We start from the raw sequence: 12,620 nt of genomic DNA, 5'->3' as shown, positions 1-12,620 counted from the left end.
CCAATATTGCAATAATTTTTATGAATGGATGAATCCTAAAATTTGGTACTATTTATTATTTATTTGTTATGTACTATATTATTTACATGTATAAAGATGTAACTGTGCATATTGAAAATTATATATTTGATGACTTTTTATTTGAAAATACCTTAGCCCAATAAAATAAATAATGAAAAGTAATTGTTTTATTTCTATTTACAAATGAAGTTATAACTTATTAATTACCCAATACAAGATACAAAATGACAATGAGTGGTTTTATAACTATATACAGATAAAACTAAACTAACGTTTGTGAAAACAAAACATAGGTAGGGTAGCTAATACTAATAAACCCTATTTTCATTATTCTCAACATCTAATCTTTTAATAGAAGCTGTAAATATATTAAAAATGGGTTTATTTTTTTAGTTGAAAAGACCTGCGTTAGTTAAGCCTTCATTTTCTTTATGTGACATGGGAACTAACATTAAACCAGGGACAGGTGGTTCCATTTCTAAATCCCTTAGATTGTTGACCTTAACCTTTAGCTCTGATCTTAGTTGATTTATGTCAATATTCAACTGGTTTTGGTCAGCTTCTAAAAGGGACTTGGCTGTAGCAATATCATGCTTGATAATTACTGAACCCACAGTAAGCCAACATTTTGATTCCGAAGATTTTGTTAAATTGCGCAGTGCTTCTCGATTCTCATTTCTTCTTTTATCTAATAAAATAATTTCTCTTTTATCAGATAATATTTCTTGAGCTAATTTTTCTACTGAAATAAGATATTGTAAGGTGTTATCTTGGTCGTCCATTGCAGATGTTTTAATGAAGTGTAATTGTTCTTTTCTCTCTTGTACACTGTATTTCTGTTCTGAAAATTGATGTTTAGCTTTATGTTACTGTTTGACTTGACAAAGGGACCAAACAGGAGGAGGACCTGGTAAACAGACCAACCAAAGAGTATGTAACTACTTTACTTCGTAATGAGACCAACAGACAGTTTGCTGTTTGTTGGATACTCAAATAAATAATTCTCAGATGAACTAAGTTATATACTCGGTCCTAGGTTGGATATGATTGGATTGGTATGATTTGACGTTTGTGACAGTCAGGGATGCGACATGATAACATTACAGAGTAAACTATCATAATGAACGATGTTCCGATGACCTGAAGTTTAAGAACTTGTTATTTTGCGGAAAAATATGTATTTCTTTTTTTAAAAATTAGAAAACGACGTGATGATGAAGAAGCCGATTGAAGCCAAAATTTTTAATATATTCTTAGGCGCAGGCTGGTGAAATTAAATGAATCTTTACATTTATGGTTTTGGGGAAAACGAGACATGATGTAGGTACATCACTACCCACGCCATGTTTTTGTCATTCCGGTTCCGGCCCCGCGTGCGTAGTTGCGCCAAGCAACCAAAAGCTATAGGCAAATAGGCGCCATTTTGGTCTAAAGTAGTTTTAAACTCAAGTTTTAGCTCATTAAGAAATTTGTTTAGTTGATTGTCAACTTCAGTTAACTGAACACTTATATATTCTTCTAGAATCAATACAAATTGTAGAAAAAACTCAATAATATAGAAATGGATGGGCCACGGGGTGGATTCCGAGGTGGTGGTCGCGGTGGCCCACCCGGTCTTAGAGGCCGAGGCGGATTTGATATGCGTGGACGGTAAGAAATGTCTTTATTTCAAATGTAGCAATCAGTATGTAGTAATCATTCACTTTTTGTTTAATTTTCTCTTAGCATCTTTTCATCCAAATTAGAATAGGTTATAAATTAATACTACGATGATATTATCAGATATCAGTTAACATCATTTGATGTTATTTTAGTGGTCTACCTGGTATGCGAGGTCGCGGTGGCCCACCGCGAGGAGCTCTTGGACCACGTGGAGCACCGCGAGGCTTTAGAGGACCCATGCGCGGCGAAAGAGGTGGTCGTTTTCCACCAGGACCTCAAGGCCCAGGTCCACATCCAGTACCTACCATAGAAACTAGAGTTGGTCCTCCACAACGTAAGAACATGAATTTGTCTTCAATATATTTTGTTTTGTCGATTAATTTATTATTCACTAAAGCATGTAGTAAATAAATACTTTTTTTTAACAGTGTAGGTAAAAACTAAGCATTTTTGTGAAGCTCTATTTAGCTAAATAAAATAAGTTAAGGGATCTCTTTTTCAGGAGGAGGTTTCAATAATAGAGGAGGACCAGGTGGTATGAGAGGTCGAGGTGGTCGAGGTCGTGGTGATTTTGGACCACGAAATGATAGAGGGGGCAGAGGAATGCCTATGAGAGGTAAAATAATGACTAGATTTCTAAAAGCACATGTTCGGTTTTCTTAATTTCAGTGCATTTTAGCGATTATATTATTTGTTATTTTGGATAGTTTTCAACGTTAAAGAATCATTTACAATACAAATTTAAGAAAATGTAAAAATATTGGTTTAAAATTGGAGAATGTTACCAAACTACATAAGCCTTTTTTATTATAGGTAGAGGTGGCCGAGGAGGTCCCGGCGCACCACCTTTAAATGGTCCACCAATTGGTGGTCCTCCTCCACACCCAGGACTTCATGGACCACCAGCACCAATCCAAAGTGGTCTTCCAAATATCCCGCCAAGAGGAGTGCCACCACTGCATCAATCAAATGCATCATCAAACCAGTCACAGGGACCACCATTCAAACGGGGTGGGGGCCCTCCCCATGGAGGAGGTGGACCACCCAAAAGAGGAAGGTCTGAATAGACATATAAGATTATTCAATTTTACTTACAACTAGCTGTCGCCTGCGACTCTGTCCGCGCGGCATTAAACAGAAACTTAAGATATAGGTTAAGCATTCTTCCATAACATTTACTACATCTGTCCCAAATTTCATCAAGATCTGTTGAGCCATTCCGGAGATACCTTCAAACAAACATCCATCTATCCATCTAAACATTTGTATTTATAATATTAGTAAGATTAATACCACTAACAAGCCATGTTCATAGCATACTTGGAATACATGTTCATAGCATACAGGATTGGCATGAAAGGTCTCCACAATGAGGTTTCTGGAATTCAGCATGTAGTTGCTTTAGTAAAATGTAGAGCTTGATTTTAAAGTACAATAGATGCTTATATGTTGCAGTTTCATATAAGATAGATTCGAACCTATACATTGTTAGAGACAAAAATCAACTCTGCCGGTGTATCGGCGCAGCACTAGACATGTCAAATATCAACGCTCATGTCGCCTCACTACAGCTATCTGACACTTGGTTTTGGGTAACTTTAGCGCGTCACTCGCTCGAGATGATCTTGACTAATAATCTCTAAAAACATGAAATATTTTTATAATGTGTTAGCAAAATTGATAAACACCAAATTTATATATTTAATTACAATGGTATCAGGTTTGATGGTCCGCGCGGAGGAGGAGCGAGGCAGCCGCCTCCGGGCGCCTACTCTGCGCCGCCAGCACACAACCCGCCACAGGCCAACGGCTATGGACCCCCAGCGTAAGTGCTTCTTACGCATTACATTAAAACTTATGCAAATAAGTATTGTTAAATGTAGCTTCTGTATATTTTTCCTTAATTATCTACAACTAAATAAAATCACCTAGGTTATACAATACCAACTTAGGAATACAAATCATAGCATAATTTCAATGATGATCCACAATCTTGATAGGAATGTGCCGTCTGATACATATATGACGTCATCTTTAAATCTGATATAATTATCGTATATTCTAGAATATAGACATAGCTTTTTTAGTTTACTGAGAATAGTTTTATCCAACAGGCACACAGGTTACCAACAATATGAACAACCTCCCGCAGAGCCGTTCCCACAACCATCATATAATGCTTCAAGGTTATTATGATTTTTACTTATTTTATTTCAATTTATTTTACGTCAATGCTTAAGATTGTGTTGATATGTGTAGTAGAATTCTGCATGATCATAATTTAAGTTTTGTTATGAGTAAATATGAATCATTGCTTCATGAATGTTCCCATTAAATGTTTAATTCTGCTTGTAATTAGATTTAGTAGTAAATTAATGACACTGAAATAATATCATTTTGAAGATATATTAATGATTCTGAAATTATATAAATCCCAAATTAATCTTTGCCGAGTTAATTTCATGGAAAACTATATTTTAATAATAAACAAATAATTTATAATGATGAAACTTTACAAGATAGGAATTGCCGTCTGATACCTAGATGCCGATACTTGATATTCTGAATGATATCAAAGAGGCACAAATTTACTATGTGTGTAGCAGTTTGTTGAGCGTGGTTTGTTTCCAGCTCGTACCAAAGCGGCGGCAACTATTCGACGCCGGCGCCTGCGCCTGCCAGCTCATATTCCAGTAATTACGGATCAAACTATGGCTATTCCACTAGTGGACAAGGTTACGAAAATAATGGATACAGGTTGGTACATATAAATATCTGATATGTTGTTATGTTTTTGTGGTTTCTTTTTGCTCAATTTACTTTTCTTAATTATTTTATGTCAATTTTTATGCACAATCATTTATGATAGTTATATTTACTCTTTAATTTTGCAATTCTTTGGTATGCCTCACATCTTATTATCCCTGCTACTACTTGTTACAATGTGAGTTTATCCTTTTTAATACAGCTAAAAAAGTATAGTGTGTAAGTAAGGATAGATATAACTACTTGTGCAATAAAAAGAATAATAACTCTTATGAGATCCCTTTCAACTCTTGTAAAACTTGTCGCATCGAGTCAGTTTTATCTATATTTTCATTAAGAGATTAATATATGTATATTTGTAATGTGATATAGCGCGGGCGCTGCAGGCGGTGCTGGTGACGCGGGCTATGGTGCCGCGGAGCCTGCGTACGGCGGCGCCGCGCCCGCATACGATTCGTACTCGCAGCCCGCGTACTCCTCGTACCAGCAGCCGCAGCAGTACACCAATACATATGGTAAATACAACCGCTCTTATGAATAGACACCACACCATATACACAACAACTCAACTTTACTCTTAAGTCATACATATATAAACTGTAGATTCCTAATCCGAAGCATATCAGCGAAGCGAAAAAAACATCTGGAGGCCTGTTGGGGTAAATTTCCTCCGTGTTATCATTTACAATATAAACTGGCATTTCGAAAATCTTATCTGTTAGTAATCAAACTTGTATAAAACACTTCATCTATAGGTTATATATCTATGTCTTAATTATTAGCCAATTATAAGTCAATATTAAACCGACTGAATGAAAGATTTGACTCAAATATCTAGATTTATAAGAAAAAAATTATAGTAAAATGAATTTTTTGACTACTCATTAATTAGTGTGGTTTTTCAAAAGATCAATTATAGATAACATGTTCGGTGCCATCAAATCGCTTGTCGAATTAACATTTGCACGAAAGAATAGCAGTGGTATTGAATGTGTTAATACACATATTAACAAAATAGAGAGTTGATGTAGACAAACGTGAAATTATTGTATTTATAGAACAAAAATATTACCTAACAAATGAAATAAATAAAATAAATAAAAATTATTTACTTTATAACTAGAAATGGTTATGTTAAACTGAACCAATATTATAAGTTATAAGTTATATTCCAAAGGTAAATGAAGTAGATTTTAAGAAAAGCACAAACCATTTAAAAAAAAAAAAATTTCATATAATAGGTTAATCCTCATACAGAATAATCAGATTTTTTTACTTAAAACCAAGTAAGTTGAATATTTTACACATTTTGTTATTTTTAATGCCCAATAAGCTGACAGAATATGTGAAAGCTTTAAAGCTGAATAGGAAATAATATTTGAGGCATATGATTCTCATAAATACAAAACTGTCTTTACAGTATAAGGAATCATTTAAATTAAGTAAATAGTGTTTAAGTGGATTCTGAGGACTCTCTGTAGTACTTGTTCTGTTCAATAAAATTCAGGTTTATGAGGCCAATTGAGACATTTGAACAAAGATGATCACATTTATAATATCCAAGAATAAAGTCGTGACAATAAAAATTCCATATATAGAAATACTAGTTACAAATGCCTTTGTAGGTTGTCTTATCAGGTTAGGAATAAATGTGCTAATAATAATTTCATTTCAGAATTTGAATTAGGTTTAAAAAAAGTTGTAATTTCTATATATTGTTAAGCATCTATCTAATTGTTTGCATTACAGGCAGTTGGTGATCTCTTTGACTATAATGGAAAGTATTTGCGTCTATTTGCCACAAAAAAAAATCGTAGCTGCATCATATATTTGAAGCTTTGGATTCAAATGTCTAGTTTTTTCATAAAATGTATAATTAAGAATTAGGTAAGATAAATATAATGCAAATTCTAATAATTATTTTTCTCAATTCTCGCAAGAATGTGAATAAACTTAAAAATAGAGCAAACTTGAAACAAAGCTTTGTTACTCCTAATTTTTTTGTATAATTTTGTCAATCTCAATAAGTTAGACATGTAGTTGTTTTTCTTGATTCAGTGACCCAATATGTTAGGAAATTATTACTTTGATGTATTTTATTTGACATTCTTGTAACAATGGTATACAAATACCATGCTAATTAGATTTAAGGACGCATTTCGTAATAAAATTATGGAAGATAACTATTGTGTGATTTATTTATGCAAAACTGACTGTTTTATATTATAAGATGTCAAAAGGGTCACAGTTAAATGTTCTTATGTTGTAAAATATTTTTATTGGTATGTCTTGGAAATGTTGATAGTTGCAATGTAATATACTAATTTAGTTGTAGTAATGTTGCGAGAAACCAAAACAAGTTAACTAATTTTGCTGAAAACAGTGGCAAGGAATTATAAGACAATTTAATTACGGATTCTCATATCTAATAAACAATTTTTGTAACATCTAAATATAATTTACATGAATATGAAATATACATTTAATGTTATCATTAATTATTGGAAGTCAGAATCAAATAGAGCACAAATAGTTTAAAAGTTAATAAATATAATAATAATGAGTTTTGCTCAAACGTCTTATATTTACCATCATATCAGGGGAAAATTATGAGTATGATCTATGTATCAACATAGAGTGTGAGTTACCTTCAGAACTAACTAGGGCTCCAGTGTCACAGGATGGTAATTTTTATGGCGACTGCTATAAGATCCGAGGTTTTCACAATTATTAAATTGTGGGTCATAGTTTAAAAATCAACTGAAATAATCTATGGTTTTATGGGTCCACATAAGTCAAAATCATAGTCCAAAATATGCAAATGTCACACTATTAAATGCTCCTATTACTCTTTTTTATATTATTACCCGAAAACCTATTATTTTGTAGATTGTTATATAAATTAGTTTATAAAAATAATAACACATATTGAATTATTCTAAATATAAATCTTACGAAAATTTAGGTAAAAACTAAATTTGTTGGGTAAAAAACGAGTTTTAACCCTTCATTTACAAAATCTAACTAAAACTTAAAAGGTAAAATTGGCTTCTGGTGTTTAAAGTGACTGTATTACAATAGCGCACCATGTGTTTGAGGGTTTATATAAAAGGTGTGATAATTATTTTGTTTAAAGGCAAGTACCATGGTAAAATTTAAATACACCACAAATCTCTGTAGGTGAAAAATTCTAGAATAAAAAGAATTTTGCATTGCATATTTATAAATCTATGTGGCGCAGGTTGTAATTACATTTGAAAAAAGTGGCAAGACAAAATATTTAAATTCGTCTGATACATATTAGTGTTGAAAAATAAAATGTTCGAGATATAGTAAACATGGTTATCTTAACAGTATTGAATCAAAGAAACTAAAAGATATTAATTTTTTCTAGACGAGAGAAGTAAAAATAACGAAAGCCTTTATTTGCAACATCTATGGCCAAATTTGTTCCTTTTTTTTATTCAACACATTGGTCTAATGATTGTTTTCCAATAAAATACTTATAGTACAAGACACTTGAATAATTGAGATTAAAAATGATAAAATAAAGAGAACAATTTTGACCTAAATAAAAAGTAATTCATTTGAAAGTAATATTATGAAGAACATTACAAATATGCAACATAAGGCAAACTTGAAATGAAGTTAAATCAGAAAACCGTAAATTTGTACGAGATTTGGAGATTATTATGTAAAAATATTACAGGTAATGGCTATTCAATTCTTTTATACTATAAAAAATTATTAATAAAGCAAACTAGTATTTAAGTCTAATACATATAGCTGATGCCTCAACGAAATGGCAATTACACATTATTCACACACAAGTGGTGCAAATATTGCATATATTCAGTACTTACGACCAAATTGCTACTTCCTTGTGTATTTTGTATGTACCAGGTACAATATTATATGTTAAGAGGAAAGAAAAATAAATAATAAGTTTACTAGGGATGTAACATTTTTATCCTGCTTTTTAAACGAACCAAAAATTTGGCGTAAGTCCAAAATACCTAGGTTAGTTTTAAAATATATTATATATTTCTCACATTTTACCAACATGTAACAAAACATTTATAAATACTTATGATTTGTAGTTTATTTCGTCATATAATATTAGTTGTGCTATTACTAAAATGTTGTTTTATGTTTAGGATATGGATGACATAACTTGAACAGCAATCTCATATTTGTGTATCAACTCCCGGTAATGCTGGACGGAATGAAGATAACTTGAAAACTTTACACCACAAAGGTATGGATCATTTATCAAACTAATACTAAGACTTTCGCATAAGGACCACAGTAAAAGTTTCGACATTAACAATAAATCTATATTAAATGACCACAGAAAATATTCACAAAGTCTCTTTATAAATGTAGAAAACCCGTCCAAAGAAAGAAAGATTTCTATGAGAGTTTTTGATACAAAGGAATTCTATTGAATTCTCAGTTTGTAAATGTTTTTCGATAAATGTTTGCTCTATCTTACGTGGTAATGCATATATGCGTGGTAATAGTCATATTTGTGACTATCGTCAATTATGTCAAAATTAGTATGATCATTTTTGTGTACTTTACGTCCGATAAGGGTACTGCACAAATTTTGTCGATGACGAAACGATGGCGATTGTCAAAATGATTCATGTTAGGCCAGCTGGTTTGGGTAAATGCTCTAAAAGGCCCGTTTCTTCCTGTTTATTTAAATTATATGGTAATGAATATGATACTGATGATAATGATAATTAATTATAATTCCTATTGTTGCAGGTAACGACCCACTGGAGAAAAGGTGACCACTAAAATAAATTGAAGGAAAACAAAGGAGTAATTGATGTTATTTGAAAAGTGTATGAAATAAACAAAAATATAACATGGACTTTTATTGTTATAGCCTAAATTCTTCCCATTATTAGTAATCTTCTAAAATAATGCTATATTTTTAAATCCTAAACAATGATAAAATTAATTTTCAATAAGGCCTGGTTTGCATTATGCCAATACAGTAGCGCAAAATGACACTGGCATAATGTAATCAAACTGGCGCCAGTAAGCCAAGACAGTCCATGCTAAGCCAACGCTACTGTCCTGGCGTTCCTGGTCCTGAATACATATTCCTTTGATAACTTTGACCTACTTGGCTTTTTATGTAGTATATTTAAATTACTTTAAATTAGGAATACTAGTTTTATTTTCAATAGATTGAATTATGTCATAATAAATTAATTCCGTTAATATTCTCAAAGAAGTAAGATGTCTAGTAATCTAAAATAACTGTTTAACCTTTGTATACATATTTAATAATGATCATGTATCAACTGAATCATATCCAATATGTTTAAGTTGGAATAAATATTTTCCGAATCAGTCCTTAATTGCCTTTGGTTGTAAAGACATTGGATATGATTCAGTTGATACATGATCATTATTAAATATGTATACAAAGGTTAAACAGTTATTTTAGATTACTAGACATCTTACTTCTTTGAGAATATTAACGGAATTAATTTATTATGACATAATTCAATCTTAAGAAAATAAAACTGACATTCCTTATTTGAAATAATTTAAACATACTACAATAAAAAGCCAAGTAGGTCAGAGTTATCAAAGGAGTATGTATAGGTATATTCTGAGATTACCAAATCAACAGATGTACATAATATGTTTATGCTAAAATGTATTTGAAACACTTTCAAAGTTATTTATGGCAAGGCCCTTACGGTTTTACGGCTTGCTCCACAGACTACGACTCAACAGACAACTAAATTTTGTACAGATATAGAACATAAGTCTGGAATACATAGGCTACTTATTACTGTTTTTAATTCCCCATGGAAGACAGCTAGTTTAAGACAAAAAATTACGTTTTATATCAATTATGAACACATCTTTAATGATTGCAGTACAAATGTGTTCTAAAGATCAACAAACACTACATGGAAAATTATTACATTTTAAGTTTTGTATCATTGACAGTATTTTTGTCAATCATCTGATAAAGTTTAATATTTCTTGTTTCACTGTGGAATCAGAATCCAATAAAGTATTTTTTTTTTTATTTTTTACATCAGGAATTATCAATTTATTGAATGCAGGATAAGGATTAAATGAAACTGATATTTGTTTTTAAAGTTTTACTTATAATTAAGCAGTAGCTTCAGGCAATGTGGTAATGATATCTGAGTCACCAGGGTCTGTGATGGCCAGTGTGCATACCCTGTAGTATTTACCACAAGCTGTTCCCAACTCAATGTTGTTACCGCTGTAGTGGTGGACTCCTGTCTTTGCCAAAAGGGCATAGTACTCAATTTCAGATTTCCTGTAAAATATTAAAAATTAGTGAGTTATACCAAATTAATCAGCAGAATTAATTTTATAACCTAAAAAATATAGGTAAAACATATACATAATAACACCACTAAATAATACATTTTTCAAAATAAATAGAAACAATAAAAACAAGCATTCAAATTTAAAAATTGAAATGACAATAATTATATATCATCATGTTCTCACCTGTAAAATTTAAGCACATGGTCCAGGACTACTCCATAGGGTTCCCATTTCATTTGACTCAGTAAAATTGTACAGTGCAAAATGACAAAGTACTAACTGTAAACCTCAGGGACCATTGTATTAATGTTAATTATGCTTGCGCAAGTATATTTTACTGGAGTCAAATCTACGGAAACCATACTTCTTTGTCCGAAGACTCCATATGCTTTCCACAACAAGAAATAATGGAAACTCTACTTCTCAGTAGTCTCACCTTAATGGGGGAGCATTCTTGGCAATGATGACCAGCTTGGCTTTCCCCTGACGCAGGGTTTTCAAAGTCTGCTTATATCCTAGGCAGTATTTGCCTGATTTCATCACCAAAGCCAATCTTGAGTTGATTGACTCAATGGTCTTTTTCTGAAAATATTCAAGATTTGAATCAACTGCATATCAGTAGTGACTTAATTGTTAATCTGATAAAGAAGTTTAATATTTCTTGTTTCACTGTGGAATCAGAGCCCAATAACATATTTTTTTTTTTATATTAGCAATTAACGATTAGTCGGTCACGTTGTAATATAACCTAAAAATCATGTAAGGTGCAACCTCAACCCTGCTATTTATGGAAATAGCAAGCCTATCGAGCAACATTTCATATAGGACTAATGAAGAGGTTTTTTTAAAGAATAGTACAAAAACCATGCCACAAGTCCATTTGAAATACACACGTGTTATGAATGCTTACCTGCTTCTTTGCCGCAACCATTTTTGATTATTGCAGTAATCAATACTGAAAAAAATAATATACTGTTAGACACTTCAGATAGGACAAAATTCAAAAGTAAATTGAATTAAAGTTAATGAACTTAAAAACTTAAAAAGAATATAAACGTATAATACCTGATGCTTGTGATAGCAAACGATAAAGGAAAAAGAAAGATGGCCAACGTAACGTCAACTGTCAAACTCGTGTGCTCTTTGGTCAAACTATACGAGCTCGAGTCTATGCCAGGCATAGATATCGAAAAAAAAATTGATATGGGGTAGATCAGACAAATTCCGCCCACGGCATAGCTATTACTTAAGACAAAAACACATTAACTATTTCTTTTATGCCTTATTCACACCAGACCAACTCAGTAGGTCAGTCGCGCTGGCCTCTCATGGAACTCACCTTGAGTTAGAAAGTGGATTAGTGAAAGAGATGAGGTGGGGGTAGGCTTTGCTATTAAAGCAGCTCAAGGCGGAAGATCCGGGGGAGCACAAAAATACATCTTTATAATCTCAAAAAGCAATTTTAGTTACCATTCTATCAATAGGTACAGCCATCTTTTTCCATCCGTAGTTGCATTAAGGATTTGGACCTCTATTTTTAATATTTAATTCCGTCACAGTCTTAACATAAAACTTTTTTATTCAAAAAAGCAAAATTGACAAATAATAACATTGACAGATTAAACAGTCTAGATAATTCTTAATCTGAGAGATAAAATAACAACATGTGGTGCCTACCAATTGTTTAGTCAGAACTGGACTGGCCTGTCTCATACCGTCCACACTATGCCATTTGCGGCGGAATGGCCGAACTGGCCTGAAAAGTAAAGCGCCATCCCAGTTATCGCTTAGACTAGCTTATTGGCTTCCGTAGATGTCCACATTAGGCCAGT

General features: G+C 32.2%; 3 protein-coding genes across 4 annotated transcripts; 1 reads left to right on the top strand and 2 right to left on the bottom strand.

Annotated features, from left to right (window-relative positions):
• Positions 1 to 264: 264 nt before the first annotated feature.
• On the bottom strand, positions 265 to 898 carry LOC106712378 (p53 and DNA damage-regulated protein 1). Its single transcript, XM_014504902.2, has one exon. The coding sequence runs from the start codon at positions 801 to 803 to the stop codon at positions 411 to 413; it is 393 nt and encodes a 130-aa protein (XP_014360388.2). The 5' UTR covers positions 804 to 898; the 3' UTR covers positions 265 to 410.
• A 482-nt stretch (positions 899 to 1,380) lies between these two features.
• Positions 1,381 to 9,319, top strand: LOC106712457 (collagen alpha-1(III) chain). Of its 2 annotated transcripts, XR_001357079.2 has the most exons (10): positions 1,381 to 1,671; positions 1,836 to 2,017; positions 2,186 to 2,299; positions 2,497 to 2,740; positions 3,404 to 3,508; positions 3,798 to 3,869; positions 4,315 to 4,440; positions 4,822 to 4,964; positions 8,607 to 8,707; positions 9,223 to 9,319. XR_001357079.2 is itself a non-coding variant. In XM_014505035.2 (9 exons), exons 1-9 carry the CDS (start codon positions 1,583 to 1,585, stop codon positions 6,207 to 6,209), a joined length of 1,086 nt encoding a protein of 361 aa, XP_014360521.2. In that variant the 5' UTR covers positions 1,382 to 1,582; the 3' UTR covers positions 6,210 to 6,282. The 2 variants fall into 2 exon arrangements, 1 of the variants encoding a protein (XP_014360521.2); XM_014505035.2 differs by lacking the exons at positions 8,607 to 8,707; positions 9,223 to 9,319 and adding an exon at positions 6,199 to 6,282 and having other exon boundaries at positions 1,382 to 1,671.
• Positions 9,320 to 10,574: 1,255 nt separating this feature from the next.
• LOC106712326 (60S ribosomal protein L30) lies at positions 10,575 to 11,909 on the bottom strand. Its single transcript, XM_014504840.2, has 4 exons — positions 11,854 to 11,909; positions 11,699 to 11,743; positions 11,225 to 11,370; positions 10,575 to 10,774 (listed from the first exon to the last, which is right to left on the bottom strand). Exons 2-4 carry the CDS (start codon positions 11,717 to 11,719, stop codon positions 10,600 to 10,602), a joined length of 342 nt encoding a protein of 113 aa, XP_014360326.1. The 5' UTR covers positions 11,720 to 11,743; positions 11,854 to 11,909; the 3' UTR covers positions 10,575 to 10,599.
• Between the last annotated feature and the right edge of the window lie 711 nt (positions 11,910 to 12,620).

The sequence above is a fragment of the Papilio machaon genome, chromosome 3 (genome assembly GCF_912999745.1).
Source record: "Papilio machaon chromosome 3, ilPapMach1.1, whole genome shotgun sequence".
NCBI lineage: Eukaryota > Metazoa > Arthropoda > Insecta > Lepidoptera > Papilionidae > Papilio > Papilio machaon.
The sequence above is the reverse complement of the archived record's forward strand: the minus strand, read 5'-3'. Positions and strand labels throughout refer to the sequence as shown.

Bases quoted from the DNA above. Each gene is read 5' to 3' on its own strand.
- LOC106712457 (XM_014505035.2), top strand. From the start codon at position 1,583: ATGGATGGGCCACGGGGTGGATTCCGAGGTGGTGGTCGCGGTGGCCCA. The intron at 2,300-2,496 runs GTAAAATAATGA...TTTTTATTATAG, and splicing joins CAGAGGAATGCCTATGAGAG to GTAGAGGTGGCCGAGGAGGT. The intron at 3,870-4,314 runs GTTATTATGATT...GTTTGTTTCCAG, and splicing joins CCATCATATAATGCTTCAAG to CTCGTACCAAAGCGGCGGCA.
- LOC106712326 (XM_014504840.2), bottom strand. From the start codon at position 11,719: ATGGTTGCGGCAAAGAAGCAG. The intron at 11,371-11,698 runs GTAAGCATTCAT...GAATATTTTCAG, and splicing joins TGGTTGCGGCAAAGAAGCAG to AAAAAGACCATTGAGTCAAT. The intron at 10,775-11,224 runs GTGAGACTACTG...AATATTTTACAG, and splicing joins AAGAATGCTCCCCCATTAAG to GAAATCTGAAATTGAGTACT.
- LOC106712378 (XM_014504902.2), bottom strand. From the start codon at position 803: ATGGACGACCAAGATAACACCTTACAATATCTTATTTCAGTAGAAAAA.